Source organism: Poeciliopsis prolifica, unplaced genomic scaffold (genome assembly GCF_027474105.1).
Source record: "Poeciliopsis prolifica strain line A6 unplaced genomic scaffold, Auburn_PproV2 SCAFFOLD015, whole genome shotgun sequence".
Lineage (NCBI taxonomy): Eukaryota > Metazoa > Chordata > Actinopteri > Cyprinodontiformes > Poeciliidae > Poeciliopsis > Poeciliopsis prolifica.
This window is the reverse complement of record NW_026562390.1, coordinates 7,306,976-7,326,751: the sequence shown is the minus strand read 5'-3', so window position 1 is coordinate 7,326,751 and position 19,776 is coordinate 7,306,976. Positions and strand designations below refer to the sequence as shown.

The window sequence follows — 19,776 nt, the reverse complement described above, 5'->3', positions numbered from 1 at the left end:
AGAAGACCTCGTTTATTTATTTATTTTACAATTTTTTTAAACAACAGCTGCAAATTAAACTGAGTGTTACAACATTGACATGGTTGTATTAGTTGTTTTTTTTACCGAGAAATCGATCAGAAGCGACGTGAAAATGATCAGATCCGCCTCTTTCGCCTCTCTGGCTGTAATGCGCGCTCCCGACGCAGGGGGAACAGATTTTCACAGGGGAACCGAATTTCGCACAAGACCGGTTCAAAAGCTGATGTGAGAAGGGGAAGGGGATACTTATTTTTAACCGTGATCTGATTAAGACACTTATAATCAATACATGGTCTGAGAGAGCCGTCTTTCTTAGACACAAAAAAAAATCCCGCCCCAGCGGAGACGTGGAGGGCGAATAATGCCTGCAGCGCGGGACTCGTTAATATATTTTAGCATGCTCTCCCTCTCTGGCTTAGAAATGTTATAAAGTCGACTGGAGGGCAACGGAGCACCGGGAAGGAGATCAATAGCACAGTCATAGGGGCGGTGGGGGGAAGTGACAGTGCTTTATTTTTCTGAAAAACCATTTTCAAATCATGATATTCAGGGGGAATCTTGGACAGGTCCAGAATGTCCTCCTCATCCTCCCGGGTGATGTCCAATTGTGGAGTCGTCTGGGCGGCCTGTAGACAGGTTGAGTGGCAGGTTCTGCTCCATGATTCCACTCTCCCCTCATTCCAATTAAGGTGAGGATTGTGCTGTCTCAGCCAAGGGAAACCCAGCACCAGAGGGGTCTGCGGAGAGGGAAACACATAGAAGATCAAAATCTCACGATGATTTCCTGAAACCAGAAGTTCAATGGGTTTAGTCTGTTGTGAAATGACGGGCAAGACTCCTCCATCCAGGGCGGAAACTTGGACCGGGACGGGGAGAGAAATTGTAGGAATATTTAGTTTCTTTACCAAATTTTCATCGATCAGGTTCTGCTCACATCCAGAATCAATTAGAGCCGATACGTTAACTGACCTTTGGTTGATGAAAAGGGATGCAGAAAGAGAAAGTCGGGAGATCAAACTGGAACAGCCACCCACCAGGACTCCCGTTATCACTGGTGGGCTCCGCCTTTTAACCGAGCCGGGCATACGGCGACGAAGTGACCAGTAAGACCGCAATAGAAGCAGGCACGAGCTTCTAGTCGTCGTTGTCGTTCTGTGGGGGAAATTCTGGTGCGGCCGATCTGCATGGGCTCCTCGGAAGAAGGCGTGTTCGGGATGGTTTCCATAGCAACCTCTGGTGCGAGTTTGTCTGAAAAAGGCACAGGTTTAAATGCTCTCTTCTCTCGGGACCTTCCTCTAAGTCTATTATCGACCTTAATAGCCAAAGCTATCAGGTTCTCCAAACTGGCTGGTTCATCCCTGCATGCCAGTTCATCTTTGAGAGTCTCATTGAGAGCCTGCATGAAAGCCCCTTTGAGAGCTTCGTCATTCCAACCAGACGTGGCTGCTAGAGTGCGAAAATCAATGGCAAATTCAGCTACAGAACGGGACCCCTGCTTCAGGTTCCAAAGCTGATGCGAGATTTCTGAACTGGACTCTGCATAACCAAAAGTTTGCTTTAACTCGTTCAAGAAGGTAGCAAAAGGTGTTTGTGAAAGAGATGAGAGGCTAAATTTAGCTTCTGCCCATCTCAGGGCTCTTCCCTTCAAAAGTCCGATCATGTAAGCTATCTTGGCGGGGTCATCCGGAAATGAGCCTGGAGCTCTGCAAAATACAATAGAACACTGCAGAATGAATCCTCCACACTTTCCAATCTCTCCCGAATAATGTTCTGGTGTCGGGGTGAAATCTCACGAGCTCGGAGCGACCCACCTGAAGCCGCTACCGCTATCTGCTCCACCCCCGGAGGAAAGACTGGGGCCGCTGCTCCGGCTGTAATTTGAGGCTGAGGGTTTTGCTCCAGCCTGTGTGATAGTTCCGAGACTGTGGTTCTCAACTGATCCATCAGCTGGCCCTGGAAACTCTGCTGGTCTAATAAAGTGCGAAGCATAGCGTCATGGCGGGCTAGGAGTTCTGCTGAACTTAAACCGGGTCTTGTGTGAGAACCTGCTGGGTCAACATGGCTCGATGGTTCTGTCATGCTGGATTTGAGTTTCTTTACCCACATGCAGGTTTAGACATCAGACCGGAAGGTTTTTGGTTCAAAGATTTATTTACAGTTATTATGGAATATGTTGAGCCTAAGTTGTCCTCTGGTTTCGGGAGCGGCTGGGCGGCTCAGGTACTGCTTGGAGAGGGGAGAGGTTAGTAGGAGCGGGAGTGAGAGGATCTTGACAGGGAAGTGGAGGGAAGGGCTTACAGATCATCTGATGGAGGATTGCCGAGGAGGAGGTAGGATCCGTTGGTGCAAAGGCTCCGAGAAGGTTGCGGGCTCAGGCGGCAGACGAGAGCGTCTAGTCCGGAGGGCGATCGGTGTCAGTGTTCGGGTGGGCGTGGTAACTTAGCTGGATCCAGGCAGAGCATCCAAAATCTGAGAAAAAACAATAAAGATTAACTTAGTCCTTAGTCAACGTGAAGCTTGGCAAACCTTGGGATTGACTCTGACCAACAAGTGGGACCATCGAGCGATGAATGGCTGCTCCACCGCTTCTTAAGAATCCTGCAGCCGATTTCAGAAATCCGCTTCAGGTGCGTCAGCCTGCCGGAACGCTCCCACGAAGATTGTCTATTCGGAGGAGCACTCACACCAACTTGAATCCTAACAAAGAGTTAAAAGAATTTGGCAAGCTAGTAACAAGGTAAACAAACCAGACCAAGAGTGCAAACATCTGACTGAATTTTCACTTAGTATTTGACGTTGAAAGAGAGGAGCGCTTCTGTGTTTTTCTCCTACATGAAGCGAGGACAAAACCATTTTCAAGCCTTTCCCTTGTGCAGGTAAAACATTCAAAAAGCAGCTACTTTTAATGCTTTGTGATCTTTGGGGGTTGAAGAATTGTTGCTATACAACCTTTCACAACTGCTGTCTTATTTCTTTGTGTGTTGAAGGGACAGAGAAAACAATTTGGAATTTTCTAATAGCACTGTCACTACATATGGTTTTAATGGTAATCTTAAGTTGAATATTGTATGTAATGTAGAAACGGAGAGTTTAAACAGACAGAGTTTGGAGCAATAAAAGTTTAAAACAGGAAAGAAATCCTTTTGTGTCTTGTGTTTTTGACTGTTTTAGGTGTTTGGATGCCATGACAGACAAGTTGAAAAATTTTATAATTTTGCTTTTGTTTATTGATTTTCATATTAAAAACATTGAAGTAAAGTCACTCTATCCTATGTCTATGACAAGCCACATTCATTTAAAGTTTTACTTTGCAAATCAGTGTCTTGAACCTATGTCATATTCAAATACAACTTATAAAACAAGACAGTTTGATACTTTAAAACTTTATTGTACTAAAATCTCAATAATTTGCATTGGCTCCTATTCAGCTGCATTGTCCGCACTTCCCCCAACAGAAGTGTCTCTTTGTAAGAGAAGGAAATGACATCACATTGAGTCCATCCAGTCTTGTGTCTTATTTTTCAACCTAAAGAAAAAGTAGGAAAATGAAGCAGATATGCCTGAACACAAGCATAAAATTGCAATGCATACAAAATACCTGACATGTGATTCTGTGACGTGAAACTTGAAAGTATAAAATCTTTTTCTCCATGTTCTGTGTTGACAGGCTTCCCATCCTCTGGGAGAAATCTAACAGAAGAAGAGGAGGAAACGTTTTTTTCACCTGGATCAAACAAAACTGGCTAAATATTGTGCATGGTCAGAACACTGCACAAGAGCCATGAGGGAGGAGAGTGACTGGGATTTCATATTCACAAGCATCAAGTCCAAGTCTTTTCTCCGCTGACATACAGTAACCTTTCCCCAGTCTTTCACCAGTGCTTTTCCTCAGGGGAAGCCCCTGCTATGAACCCCAGCTCTGTTGGCTTCAGTAGGCAGTCCATCCTCAGTGCCAGGGACTGTGTGGGCATCCCACAAGTCTGGGTTCTGCCTACACAGAACTCACAGACTGCCCCTGAAGAAAAAGAATGAAATACTCCTGAGTCACTCCTGTATGTGGTCCCTTTGCTGTCTCGTGTTATCACTGATTTCTTGTCTGGGTCCTTTCCTGAATCCTTGCGCTTTACAGAAATAAGTCTCCGGCTCCTCCACCACCACCTCCTATTGATCCACTTCTTCATCATAATTTGCTTTCCCATCCAGAGGCAGCACGAGTTCCTTTGTGCTAACGACGTGGTGGAGGACCATGGGATGCCGTCAGAGCTCGGAGGAGAAGGAAGCGGCTCGGCGCTCGAGGCGGATCGACCGCCATCTGCGCTCAGAGAGTCAGCGGCAACGGCGTGAGATCAAGCTTCTCCTGCTGGGCACCAGCAACTCCGGAAAGAGCACCATTGTTAAGCAGATGAAAATCATTCACAGTGGTGGCTTTAACCTGGAAGCCTGCAAGGAGTACAAGCCTCTCATCCTCTATAACGCCATCGACTCTCTCACCCGCATAATCCGAGCCCTCACCACTCTTAAGATTGACTTTCACAATCCTGATCGCGCCTATGACGCCGTTCAACTCTTTGCCCTCACAGGGCCAGCTGAGAGCAAAGGGGAGATCACTCCAGAGCTGCTGGGGGTAATGAAACGTCTGTGGGCGGATGCAGGGGTCCAGGAGTGCTTTCAGCGCTCCAACGAGTATCACTTAGAGGACAACACCTCCTACTACCTAAACGACCTGGACCGCATCTCTGCAGCTGAGTACATCCCCACTGTAGAGGACATCTTGCGCTCCCGTGACATGACCACAGGCATTGTGGAGAACAAGTTCACCTTCAAGGAGCTCACCTTTAAGATGGTGGATGTGGGTGGACAGCGTTCGGAGAGAAAGAAGTGGATTCACTGTTTTGAGGGCGTGACTGCAATCATATTCTGTGTTGAGCTGAGTGGCTATGATCTAAAACTCTACGAGGACAACCAGACGGTAAGGAAAATTTCTGTTTGGGACCCAGTTTTACAATTACTAGATTGTAGTCAGATGTTTGCCATTCACTCCTCACATGTTTAAAGTTGCTGTCGATTTTCTCTAATCCACACATCCTCAAAATTACAAACCATGATACATGCACTCCAACTAATATTTGGTTAGATCCGTCTTAGCACATTGCACTGCAGCTACATGGTTTTGTAGTCATCAATAAGCTTCTGGGCCTTTTAGTTGGATGTCTGTCCACCATGTGTGGACAAAAATGGTGGAGAAATCTATAGTTTAAAGAAGCTTGATCGTAGCCTGCTTTCTCCATTCAAAAAGCAATTTTAATGTATTTGTCCTATTGGAACGTTTTTCTCTTTCCATGTTTCAACCACCAAGCAATCGAGTTTATAATCTTCATATTCTTTGACCAATGCCCCAGTATCTCCAGTTGCAAAAGAAGCTCAAACCAGAATGTCACAAATGTTAAAATATCCCAAAAATAAAAAGGTCCATCTTGACTTTTCCAAGCATAGTTGTCATTGTTACTGTGATTCTTTTGTCTAGAAAGCATTTGTCTAGTTCCACATTTTCAAAAAAAAAACTAAAGCGTTCATATCTCTTGATATAATTTCCACTTTTTCTAATGTCCTTAAATCACTGGAACTCACTAGAAAATTGTTATTTGACAAGCTAAAAGTTCTCAGTGGCAAACAACTACTATGTGGAACAGATTATTTCATATTTCTGAGAAGAAAGCAGAGCACACAAGCATTTGGCTGTGTTACTTCCTCTCTGTGGATCCCCTTTCACAATACAAGCAGCCCTGCTCTGGTCACGTATCAACGTGACCACAGTTGATATGTGAAGTGTCACAGAGGCTTTGTTTTTTGTTCAGTGCTATTTTCTGCCTCTTGTAGGATTTTTAAAGTAGTTATATTTAAAGCTAATTTGTTCTATTTTCAAAAACAACTTTCAGATATTTCATTGACTCTTAGATAGTTGTGTTCATAATTTGATTATCTTTGCTTTAAGTTTAATTTTTGGGTGTAATGACATCACATAAAAATCAGTTAATACATTTCTTTACAATTAAATGAGTATATTAGCTTGCTAAGCCCTTAACAATTTGTTAGGTGTGCTTAAACTGCTACAGTAAACAAGCATCCCATTAAACTGAGTGGATCACTAATTTCTGTGTTCAAAGATGTTTGTTTTCTGTATTATGATAACAATTCACTTAAAAATGTACATCCAACTTGGTAAATCATGAATATGTAAGTTAAAGCAACAAGAAAAAGCAGGACAGTCAAGCTCTTTTATATACTGCAGTCATGTGAAGAGAAACACTTGACGCATTGTGCCTCTGTATCAATAGGCAGCAACACATTTCCAAGAAGAAAATTCCCTGCCCTGTGAAACAGGGTACCCAAAAATAGAGTAAATAATGTCAGCTGTGGCTACAGGATTGGGATGAGACAACCAATCTTTATGAGGAATTTGACATGTAATGCTAAACAAGTGTAGTAAATGTATGGTATGGTAGAAATAACCCCCCAAAACAATTATTTCTAAGGTTCTTTTGACTTATTTCAAACAGAAAAAACCCTCACAGAAACAGAAGTATAGAAATAATCCAAGAAACTTTTAATAGAGAAGTTTGGTGTAATAGGTACAATTTGTCCACTTGTGACTTAACTTTAAAATTATTCAACATTTAAACATTTTGCCAATATGAGTCAAGAAACCATGCAATACATATGGTGACATACTGTATATCTCCATGTTATAAAAAAATATCATATGCAGTGTTTGACCCCATTTTTAATTGATTTAATTTACTGTTAAATGCAAACCAATCGACAACTTAAGGTGCATTTCACTGGTTTCCCTGCTGAACTCCGGCTTCCCACATGGAAAGTGGGAGAGACGGAGACTATTCCCAGTTAGGGTTTTTAAGGCTGACTTTGCATTTCAATGTCTCCACCCATAGCATCAACATTAAAAAGCTGTAGGTTGAAACATGGTTATTTTATAAAACACCAATGTGAGAAAGCATTTATTAATTATTATCAAGGTTTCATGTACCGCCTACAACAATAAACTGAACAAAGTAAAAGTGTTGCTTTGGTCATGAAAGGTAAAGCTTAAAACGATGTTCACAAGAGGTGCTGTGAACAATTTCAAACATGTTGAATTCCCAACTTCTCAGACTATCTGGAACTGAGCTTTTAGCTCAGTTGTGACATCAAACCCAAGACCGACTTCTGATTTAAAAATAAATGTTTTACAAATTTATCAAATGCATCACTCTGTTCGGTAGACACACAGCAGTTTTTACATTTTCCAAAAAACAGACATGCAGAATATACAAAGCCATCTCATTCTTTTCCTTAAAAGAATGTACAATCTGTTCAGGCATTCCGGTGCAGTTCAATAAACAACCTAAATACCTTTTTCTATCTCTATTGTCCTTATCCAACGTTTTTTATAGTAGGAATGTACCGGGCTGTTTTTTATGATGGTAAAATGCATATAAATTATCAAATGCTTTTACTTTAGCCTGTTATCTTAGCAGTGGATGCTATTTTAAAACATTTGTGGAATCTAAATAATTTCCCATTTATAACCATTCTTGTTATCAGGGTGTTTAAGAATAGTTGGACAGATATTGCATCCCAGTCAAATATTGTCATTTTCCAGTGTCACAAATACAGTTCAGTCCTTATATGCAACTGTAATATCCAGGCTTTACTTGATGTCATCGAGTTGACTCTGTGCAGCTGAAACATGGTCCTTGCTGAATACCAAACTGGCCTGATAATTTACGGGTTACTGAGATAAAGTAAAACGTGCACTGGCTGCGCCAGGCTGGAACATGAAATCAATTAGTTTTATAGGTTAAAAATAAAGTCTGAGGAGAAAATGCAGGATGGTGTTAATTGAGTTCACAGAATAAAGTGTGAGGTTGTACCTGTGAGAATTAGCAGATTGTGTAGCAACGGGAGTTAACTAGCACGAGACGAGAAAAAAAAACACTTTTACACAAAGGTGAATGACAAAAAGACAGAGCTTCGAATTACAAGGACGACTCTTACAGTCCCTGTTAGTTAAAATCCAAGAGTCTCTTATTTGTTTTGCAGAGGTCCAGTTGATATTCATGCTACCGTTTGTTTTCAGGATGAGCACAACTTTTGACAGAACCCACTTATTAAGTGAATCAGATGCATTAAGCAACACCTCAGTAATGAGATGCATTTTGGTGAGAGAGCTAAGCTTCATCTTGTAAATTATGCAGATTTATCAGCTTACGTATGTCACCTAGCTCAATTATTGTTAGATGAATGTGTCAATTAACAAAATTACTGATGAAAAAAAAACGGATCTACCAGAGTGAATCTACTCTGGTAGAGTAATTATGTTTCAAAGATAGTTAACTTTCATGGATACAGTGGGGACTCAGTAGAGCTGCTGTTGTTGGCCGACAAGTAAAATGCTTTTCTCAGAAACGTATTTCGAAAAAGATGACCCATATTTTCCTTCAGCTCATTCAAGAATGAGACGGACAGATAAGATCACCCAGCAGATTTGTTGATAAGGACCATAGATGTACCCGAAACCGTTTCTCTCATCGTTTGCAAGATGAGTTTAAGTAAAACGCAACAGCAACTACATAACACTGAAATGTACTAGTTTAATAAATTCCAATGTTTTTGAATATTTTATTGCAGTGAAATAGAATTGGTGTTTCAGTAAAATGGAACTTGTGCATAATAAATTGAACTGTTAGGAATTTTCTACACTTTTCAACAAATGTGATTTTTTTCATTCCATAACATGCAAAATGGTGAATGTAAGCCATAATCAAATGTATTTTCTTTGCAACAAAAAACTGGAACATAACATTTTCAAGCGCTTTCAACACAAAAAGTATGGACACAAAATTAAAAGTAGAAGTACATTTGCAGTAGTGGTGTGAGCAAACATTGCATATTAAATATTGCTCGATATTGACACATATTCCAAAGAAACACAGATACTTTGGTTGAAACTTACTTGAAGTAGTCACTAAAAACAAAGATTACACAACTTGGCTTAATTTGATCACATTTGCAAATTTTTAACACATTAGTCATAGCTATGAAAAAACAGGCATTTAATAACACCCCACAATGTACAGAAGAGCTTGCACCAATTTGTAAAAACCCCCCTTTGTTCATGGGAAATCAACTTTTGTAAAAATCAAAACGAAATCAAATGTGTATCAGGTCACAGGTGTCATTCCGGATCAGATTTGACTCATCGGATTTTTCTAAAAATTATGCTGACTAGTTTCCTTCTTTCTTTCTTCTTTAGTTTCTTTCTTTGTCTCTTTCTTCATTTCTTTCAAATTTCAAGTTAAATCAGTCTTTGAACCCAACATCCTTTGAAGTTTATATCTATGAACAAAACTGTAGACATGCTGAGTCTAATAGAAAAAATAACCACATCAATTCCAGCCTTTAACTGTTGCTTATTAAACATAATAGATATCATCTTTATTGGCTTACCACTGTAATGCCTCAAACCTGACTATTTCTTGTGTTTGCACATTTTTTGTACTAAATGAAGTCACACTAATAAAAGCCAATTTTAACCCCCACTTGCATCTTTGCTTATAAACAAATAGGTCTTTTGCATCCTGTTTTAACCTGGATTTGCTGCTCTAATCACTGATGCCCATCTTGAGTCTTCATCTTAGAGTGAAATGTTCCCACATTGTATTTGTTATAGTTTTGGTGATCATCACTTGTCATCACTTACAAATAATGAAAAATACAAATCTAGTCCAAGAATATGGAAATATGACATAAAATTGATAGAAAGGGATGCTTTAAACATAAATGTCGAGTTACTGAAAAGCATGTTCATTTCTATGCTCTTAATTTTGCATGAAATTCAGCATTAATATGGAAATGTAAGATGGAAATGAACATCCCATGGCACCGCGGAGGCACAGTGGAAGAACAGGTTCTAATACTGACACAATATTGACAATATTCTAATTATTTTAGGCGGAAGAAAGTTGCTCTGCAGGTGTACACAAAGCTGGATGAAAATAAAGGGAGGCAGATAGAATTAGAAGCTGCATCACCTAGATAACTCTGCACAGAGATGCTGAGGCAGATTCATTGACATTTTAATTCCAGACAGCAGCAGGTGCATTGGAACAGATTCTTAATTGCAAGCATGTAGACAGTAATGTGAGTTGCTTGAACGGACATTTGAACATGAAGCCTTAGCCGCAGCAAATGAGCAGGCCTTGTGTTTGTTGGACCCACCACACAGCGCTCTAACATAAAGTGCACTCTGTGTTAAAACTAAGAAATTAAATTAAGTTTAAAAATGATCACAGTTGCATCATGTCAAATGTGGGTCACCAACAGAAAGATGTTTTCTTAAAATATTATAAATCAAGAGGTTCTATCAGTGTTATAGTTGAAGTTTATTCACACTAAGATGCTACAAATGATTTGAGGTGAGGCAAAAAAAAAAAACATAAAAATTGTTTATATATGCAGTATTGTAATAATTGTGATAATCTCCAGATCTAACACAACTGAGAAAAAATACAACTTAGTTCAGAAACTCTGTAAGTTTCTGAATATCCAGAGTTTGTTATTCTGAAGCTTTGATGTAATATTGCAGAAACAAGTTTGCTTCTTTTTATTTTGCTCACTACTGATTTGTAATTTGATTACAAATATGTAATTTGATTACATATTTGGACAAATTACTTACTTAAAACTTGAAATTCAAAGTTTCCTAATTTGACTTGACTTGAAACTGTGTCCCTTATTTTGGACTCCACTTGGAAAATTCATGTCTTCACTAGGATGGAGACACTTGTGCCCTCCAGGCCAATCACCACCAGGTTCTCTGACTCTGGAAAACCAAACTGGAACTAAATTGTTTTTGCTTTTTTTTATTCCATTTTAAAGCTGACATTAGAACCAACCCTGGTCTAGCACTGGAACAGTTTTGATGGGGGGAAAAAAAACCCAAAACAAAACAAAAACTTTGTCATTTAACATCATTGCCTTGCTTTGGCCAGCAGTCACTGTAATGGCTACACCCTTCAAAGCTGGAAGGTTTGAAGGGTGGAGACGTGCGGAGACACACACGGAAAATAGCGTCCCTCCGTCCGTAAATGAAAGCAGTTCAGTCGAGACGCACAAAGTCACACGAGAAAGAAAACGCTCCATAATAATTATAGTACATTTACCAATCAGCTCATTCCCTGATGCATTTCTCTGTCCCATCCCTGTCTTCATAATGAATCGGATGCCATGGTTACTGTTGCTAAGAAACAGGCCAGTCAAATGCTCCTAATCCTAGCGCTGTTGACAGTGAGCTGCGATGAGGTAGGGGAGGATGAAAAGGGAAAAAAAAACATGGCTGAAGACTGCATGTGCATGCATGTATGTGCATGAGTCTATGAAAGTCTATGAATGGGTGTGGTATCATGAATGTGGAGCGCAGATTAATAAGCAATGGCTGATTCTGCAAAACTGCTGTAAATTTAGTGTCTGTGAAATAAAAAAAACAAAAAAAAAAACAAGGTTGTTATTTTCTCTTTGGTAAATATCATCCCTGGCTGCAGGATCAATTTTCTACTGCTAACTGCTTGCTTATTTTAGCAATTCTTCCTTCACATTAGACAATGACATCTTTTAAGATGTTTCCATTATGGCAGGTTTAATAATGTTTTATTTTGTTCAATTTTTTTGTCCACCATATGCACTTTAGAGGAGCGTCTGACAAGTGATCAGTAATAATATCTTCTAATGAGTTTAGAAAAAAATACTCAGAATAAATATAATAAATACAATCCAGAATCTAGCCTTGAATTTTTCATGCCAGTTATTCAAAAAAGTTGGTTTCATTCAGGATCTTGAATATTGATAAAATGCACCTGGATGTTGATTTATTATACAGAAGCTAAAACAGCATTACAGGTTTCATGTCATTGCTTTCACCTACAAAGCTGTCTCAGTCCATTTTGTCTGTCATCCTCAATAATCTTTTATTAGTTTGTCCTTTAGAGGAGATGGCATGACCTTCCTCTTATGCAATCCCAAATCAAGGTAAGGCACATGCACGGCTCAGAGGATTATTGTCTGTAAGTCTCAGCGAAACCATAAACATGCAAATGTCAGACAAAATGATTAGATTTTATAAGAATACTTTGAAAATAATTCAGATTCAAAAATTCATGTAATTTCAGCTCTGAGTTCTGCAGTGTGGCTGCCGCATGTTGAGACATTACTAATTTAAAAAAAAGGGGCAGAACAAAGATGGCAAATCCTAAATAATGCAGCTCTCAGGTACAATGAGTTTGCTGCTAAATGCAAAGAGGCCTGGCCTCATAAGGCTGCATGAAAAATGAACCTCAATGAATCATGCAGGTGTGGCCACACATTTAAATCTTTTTTTAATTTAATTTATGGAAACAAAGCAGGCACATTGTGGTGGACCTCCTCATTAATTCTCAGACTTAATTTAAGCCAATGCGTTTGTCTATGCTTTTGTACATGAGAAAATCTGCATCAGTTGTTGGTGTTTGAAGCAAAGAACGGAGGAGCTGCATACATTAGAGTTCCTGTCTCCCCCCAGCTAACCTTTTCCTTTGCACTCCCCATTAAGAAATCTTTCAGCACAAGTGTGAAGTGGCCAGCAGAAGAGACGAGAGCCTCCCTGGGCTCAGCTGGCTGTCTCCTGCTGTCCTCTCAAAGCAGTCGCAGTCATGTTTTGACATGCAGGAAAGAGGAAGAGCGAGGTCAAACATCCCAACAGCTTTTTGTGCTGTATACAATGTTTAGGGCCCAGTCTTCAGTTTCCAGTCTGTCTCAACTTTAAAAACAAGCTGTCTAATATTGGTTGGCCTCTCATTTCAATTTGAACTGTTATCTAAAATGTCCTAGAAGAATTCAAGCTATTCAAATTTTTTCTTACATGGAAAAAATATATTTGTGAATAAGTGCAAAAGCAAATGTATTACATGAAGATGAAGAATATGAAGTTTTATGCCTCAGCCTTTACAATATTCTCTGTGGACTGCAAGAATGTCACTATAGATATCTGAGATGTTAATAACCACAAGGAACAACTGATCATTGGATTTTTTTCATTTTTTATTTTTTGTTGAAGATCCTCCCAGTGCAATAAACGTCAAATTTCTTTCCTGGCAGCAATTTGTGAGCATGTTGCTCAGTAGACATGAACCAGATTCCACGTTAGAAGCAAAGAGACTGAGACGGGTTACACAGGCAAGCGGATATTTTTAGTTTTCAGATGACACCTATAGTATGTGGAGCTTAGTGAATAAATCTTTTGCTTGGAAGCATTTTGAGTGATCAGTTTGAGCAAAAGTATGCAACCTAGATTCAAACCTTTTATCCATTTTAAATGTTTTAAGGTTTCAGAAAATTATTTGCATGAACCACAACTACATCTTGAGACTAGTGTCAATTTAAAGTCATTGATATCCACTTTGTATTGGGATGTACAGTTTCATATTAGCTGTTAGCCTCTAAGGCTAAAAATCTGGATTTAAGCTACAGGAGTTATTAATGACTCCAGTAGCAGGTGAGATATATGCAAACTTCTGAGAATGCATTATAAAGCTGCTTTTCATTATTTGTCTTCTCAGCCTTCAGTATCTTCTGTGATTTAGTTTTTTGATATGTATGTAAAAGTTTCGCTCACCTGTTTTCTCAAAACTGTAACATTTTCCTTCAGTCCAAAAATATTGCGCTTACGCCATTGAACAATCAGCATCTCTCTCTTTTTCCACTTTTTTTTTCCATGCAGTGCAGATCTTATGATTTGCTTCGAGCATGTTGTTTCTGTAACCTTTCAAAACAGCAGTCCTCCATCTAACATCTTCCCAGTCACAAGCTGCTGGCTAGTCGCCACATGCCAGCAGCTGCCATGAACAGATCAACTTTCTATTCTTCTCTTTTCTCTTATACATTCAACATCACATGAGTGCAGGGTGCACAGATTCTCCCCAAGACATGATTATATGCTTGGTCCCACACAACCAACAAATAGGAGGGTTAAAATACTCCAGGTTAGATGTGGGAATCTATCTGTCTCTGCAAACTATTTAACTGGTTATTGAATCAAATGAGATTCAATAACCAAATGTGTCAAGGTGTCAAGGTTGTTTATAGCTAATAGGTCACATAGCAAACACAGAGCATACAGATAAAGAAAACTAAATGGGTCCCAGTCAAGTTGACAGTGTGTTCCTTGATATATGGGAACTTTTATGCTCAGGAGGTGGTTGAAGGACCAGTGATGTCACTTTGCACATGTTTTTCAGCCAGTTTCTCAGAAATCTCTTGATAATTTTCTCCTTTGTGGGTTACTCTGTCCAGCTGACGCTCTTCTGCCAGAATTGACGAAAAGGTTCTGACCAGCAGATTTGACCGTGGAATTATCAATTTGCAGCTTGTCATTTTGCGGACTGATGGTAGCGGTTAAGATGTTGTTGTTTGAGGAATTTGTAATGACCATCCTTGCTCATCCAGTGACGTAGATCCTCTGGTCAATCAACGAACGCAGTCTACTGCCAATCAAATCACAAATGGGAAAAAGCTGCAGATGATCTGAAAATTGAGATGAAGTTGGCTAACTCAATTAAAACCTTATATGCAGGAAATTATACCTCATCCAATCACACATCCCAAGTAAATAGCTGACAGGCCATCTTACCTATTTTGCTACATGTAACTCCTTTTGGCGATGCTTTGCTCCCTGCATTGTGATCCTCCACAAATAAGTAGAATAGCACAGATTAAGAATCAACTATTTACAGAATGAGATGCTTGTAAAACACAATAATGAGATACTTATCTGTCTCTTTGCCTGAATCATAACAAATTACTAATTTCACATATATAACAGTTTACAGCTGTGCATGCTTGGTTGTAAAAACCCAAATAGAATCAACAATTCTCATAATAGTCCAAAACAAAATCAAAAGAATGACAAAAAATCTGAAATGTTTTCATCCTTTTTATTTTTTTTATAATGTATGAACTTTGGTTATTTTTTCACAGGGAGAATTAATAGCAGGAATAAAACTCTCAGGTTTGATGCTTAATATGTTGGATTAAAGATTTAAGGTAAAGGTAAAAACCATGCTACTCTTGATATCAGGTATTTTACTACCATTTGAGAATGACTGAACCTCGTCCCCATGTAAATCCAGGAAAAAAGCAACTTTTTAACTTTTTAACCACATTTTTATGATGTTTAGACTGAAAACAAAAGTTAATTCAACAACTTTCATTGCATTTTTTAGTTTGTCCTAAAAGAAAGTTGTTTAATAATGCAGTGATGAGCTGTGATTATTTATAGTTACTTAAATAAAAACAAACAAATAAAAAAAAACTATGTTAATTTTAAAGCTCCTAAGTAATTCTTGCAGGTGTCATGAACATGTACATTCAAACTTATTTTTGCAAAAAATAAAACTGCACACAGACTATAAACGTGAACATTTCTCATTTTATCTTTTGTTCACACAGTCCATTCAGGTTATCAGTTGCGAAAATATTAAATAGCACGTCCTCTTTAGCTGATCATTTCACAATACCGGACATGTTGAATGTGGTTGAAGATGTATTTGACAGTTTCATGGGAGAGAATGAGAGTTCAAACTGAGGTCTCCGTTTATCTTAGTCTTAAATCTCTGTTGACACAACAGACGATTTGCACATTTGGTTGGTCAAGCTGATGTCTCTGACGTACAAGGCTGTTTTCTTTTTGTTTTCATCCTGACAGGTTGTCGAAACCTTTTGTGTCTGATTTTCATATGTGAATGTCAAAACCCACTGAAGATTACAAACTGTGTTGATCAGAAACTCACATTAGCCATGAAACGTGCCTTTTCGTTGTTCTTGAGTTTTGTGTTTCTGTGCCCACACAGAGCCGCATGGCCGAGAGCTTGCGTCTGTTCGACTCCATCTGCAACAACAACTGGTTCACCAACACATCGCTCATTCTCTTCCTCAACAAGAAGGACTTGCTGGCTGAGAAGATTAAACGCATTCCCTTGACAGTATGCTTCCCAGACTACAAAGGCCAGAACACCTATGAAGAGGCGGCCGTCTACGTGCAGCGGCAGTTCGAGGACCTCAACCGCAACAAGGAGACCAAGGAGATCTATTCACACTTCACCTGTGCCACCGACACCAGCAACATCCAGTTTGTGTTCGATGCTGTCACGGACGTGATCATCCAGAACAATCTCAAGTATATTGGGCTATGCTAGGACCTGACTCTGGATGGGAGGTGGGTTTAGGTGGGTTTTTGCGGCGGGAGAAATGCAGGCAGCTCAGATCCAGTTGGCCCCCACCAGTGGGCAATGTGTTAGTGTGTCTGCTTTCGAGGATTTGCAGGAGAGAACTGCAGATAAAAATCTGTGTTAAGTTGGTCGGGTTGGACATCGCTGTTGAGTCAACAGAGCTGCCGGGTCGTAGTTGAGGTGGGAATTTTTACCCTATGTGTTTGCACTGAATTTAAGTATGCAGAGACGCCACACATAAACACACACATACATCTTTATGGTTTGTCCACACACAAGGTATTTGGGTCAACTCTCCTTTGACAGAGCGACACTGGAAAATTCAAGACTACTCTTGTCAAACCTAAGAGTGAGATCCAAGTGTGAACTGGCAGTTTTTTTCCCCCTTTCTATTATTTGCCTGAGTCAATTAATGCTGCGTTATAATATATAATCTTTACAAATCAATGCTGTTTTTTTGGGGGGGGTCGGGGAGGAGACGGGAGTCTTCACATTTTGGATACAGTGAGTGTACCTGATGAGCTGTAACCCTTCAATCTCTGTTTCTGAAGGGGAAAAAAAATCAGTTGATATGATGTCACAGGGTTACTGTCAAAAAGGAAACTGCCACGACCTAAAAAAAATAAAAAGGTGAAACTTGTTTTCAGCACACAGCAGTGCCTTGCAAAAGTTCAGCTGCCTCTTGAACTTTTCAACTTTTTTGTCACATTGCAACCACAAACTACACATGTATGTCATTAAGATTTTGAGTGATGGATCAGCACAAAGCAGTGCATAATTGAGACATGAAAGAAAAAATATGCTTGCTTTTCAACTTCGTGTGTTCAGCCCCATTATCTGGGAGACCTCCAAGTTAATTAAATAAAGTGAGATAAGAAGTCATTTGAGTAATGAATGTCATATACAATTGTTTTATTTATCCCATTGGTCAGACATTTCTTATTCTACTAATCAGTTCAGCTAATAACTATCAGACAGCCATTGACATTTCACTCTCACTTAGTCAGTTGGTCCTAAAATATTAAACATTTTATATGTAAGTTAAAATAGAACATGCTAGCAGAACACTGTGAATTACACATCATTGATCCCAGTACAGATGCACTATTCTTAACTCAACTGCACCAAAAGCATGACATACTTTAGATGTGACATGATTCGATGTTCCACTGTAACCCGCATAATTTTGTAGACATAGCATGTATAGAAAAATAGCAAACAGAGTGATCTAGCTTTAAAGAACTTTGGTGAACACACGGCATCGCAAAGACCAAAGAACAAATTGGACAGATTAGGCAGAAAGTTAAAAGAACAATATCTGTTGAAAGAACATTTGTCAGAGGATGCAAAGACTCTGGTAACAACATCTAGAGAAAGTGCCCCAAAACAAAAGCTTACATCGACGCATATTTGTCTTTCATATATTCCCAAAGTCCAGACCAAAATTCAATTAAGATTCTTTAGCACAGCTTCACAATTTTCATCCTGTCGAATGAAGCTTTAATTATTTTTGCAAAGAAGTGGCAAAAACAAACAAAAAAAAAGAAATTTTGTGAAGTTTAGAAAGTGACTTTAGGTTCAAAATGCAACAGCTGAAACTGGTTCTAAAAGTAATGGCCTCAGAAGTTAACATACTTTTGCAATTGTTTGCATCCAATTTTATTTAGTGGTGTCAGCGTAAAGGGGGTGAATATAAATTCAAGTCACACTTTTCAGAAGTCGGTTTGTAAAATTTGAGAACCACCAACATTATTAGGCACTGCTTTGTCTTGTTTTGTCAAACAAAATCCTAATAAAGCACACAATTGTGGCTGCAAGTGAAAGAAATGTGAAGCACAGGAGGTAAAAACACATTTGCAAGGCACCTTATTTCTTTTCTTTTCTCTGGTTGAACCTCTTATGTCCTTTTTCCTCCCTCATCTTTTTTCAGTATTTATGTGCTTTAAAAATAAAAAAAAGTATCTCATACTTGCTCATTATGGCAGGTCACTGACTTAAAATACCTGAGGTATGTTACACTCAGAAAAGTAAAAATCATGTTTATAACCATTCCAAGAGTCCAGCAAGAGACAACAAAAACCGTGCCAAGATCAGTTTGTAAATAAAACCAGATCCCATACTTTTTTTGTTTTTATTTTTTTGTTTTGTTTTTATGGGAAATACATTAAAACATGCATGATTTTGTTACTTTGGGATACTAATATATATTTTCTTTGGGATTATGTTTCTTTTTTTCCTCGGGTTTGAATAATATATTCCCAAAAAATATATATAAAAGTCAAACACTGTGTACGATTGTACAGTTCTCAGAGAGGAATCTATTGAAAAAGAGATATATGAATATAGAAATGCTGAGAAAAATGTTATGTTGATGACTAAGAAGATTAGATCGATGTAATGACAAGAAAACACTCTCTTTAAGGTCATTATGTGAGGACAAAGTGGATCAAAGAAGAACAAGAATTTAAAACATCATAAACTAATTCTTGAAAGTTCAACCTTCCTTACGTTATCTAAGTGGAAATTGTGAGTCGCTATGATGTAAATATACTGTAAGGTACACTCTTTGTTCAAACAAGTGAAAATAAAGGTTGAGTTGGGATACTGTCAGTGACATAAAGAGAGAGCGAGAGACAGAAGAGGAAGATCCCTCTCCACTCTTCCCTCTATCTTTTCAGCTCAGAGAACAACTCAGTCAAGGGCTTCGAGCTTGGCTTTACAGGATGTCCACTTCAACAAAAATCTGAAAAAAAAATTAACAAAAAAACAAAAAACAAAAACAATGAGATACAAAATATAAAAGGACAATAACTATGAATAAAACAACTTATGCAAATTTCTATGGTGTAGTGAATGTGTTTCTTGGGTGATTTTTGTCTAAGTGTTCTTGTTTCACTGTAATTATGCATAAAAACAATTTGCAACCTCCAAGGCCGTCGTATAAAAGGTGGTGGCAAGGGGGTCCTCTGCGTACAATGTAGCCATTGGAGCAAGAAAACTTTGGGTATGAAGTATGCAATTAAATTACTCCTGAATGAACTTGGCCTCTGTGTGGTGGGATGACAGGATTCCGCTCTAATTAGTGTATAAACTCTCGCTGACCCAACAGGTCTGCCTGTTCACAGACCACTCTTTTTCTAAACCTCACAAGACACAAATTAGAGTTTATTCAGAACATCTACAAACCTCTGCATGAAAAGAAGAACTGAATGTGCAAATTTGTAGTAATAATAATCCTACACTGGAAATAATAAAACAAGAAAAATCCAACTTTCAATGCACGTACATTCATTCAGTGGAGGGAAACAACGTTGAGGAATCATTGCTTTTATGTATTGCAAATCCTTCTTCCCTGAAAGATGGACATTGTGTGTGACAGAGGCACGTTTCTCTTAGCCACTCTTTGACAGAGAAAATCTCATTCAAGTAAGAAATGTAC

At 38.9% G+C, this 19,776-nt stretch overlaps 1 protein-coding gene and 1 long non-coding RNA gene across 3 annotated transcripts in view; one reads left to right on the top strand and one right to left on the bottom strand.

The window, feature by feature from the left end:
* The window catches only part of gnaz (guanine nucleotide binding protein (G protein), alpha z polypeptide), a 47,253-nt gene extending 28,076 nt beyond the window's left edge, over positions 1–19,177 (top strand). The window contains exons 1-3 of one of the 2 annotated variants that reach the window (XM_055040187.1): positions 2,832–2,897; positions 3,689–4,990; positions 15,960–19,177. In XM_055040187.1, the coding sequence (XP_054896162.1) occupies positions 4,268–4,990; positions 15,960–16,304 (1,068 nt within the window). In that variant the 5' untranslated portion in view covers positions 2,832–2,897; positions 3,689–4,267 and the 3' untranslated portion in view covers positions 16,305–19,177. Of the gene's footprint in view, positions 1–2,831; positions 2,898–3,688; positions 4,991–15,959 lie in introns of those variants that run through there. The other variant, XM_055040186.1, reaches the window with a different exon arrangement.
* LOC129366385 (uncharacterized) lies at positions 2,182–2,710 on the bottom strand. The gene is made up of 3 exons (XR_008606615.1): positions 2,566–2,710; positions 2,320–2,490; positions 2,182–2,244 (listed from the first exon to the last, which is right to left on the bottom strand). It is a non-coding gene; the product is annotated as an uncharacterized LOC129366385 (long non-coding RNA).
* Positions 19,178–19,776: the final 599 nt, after the last annotated feature.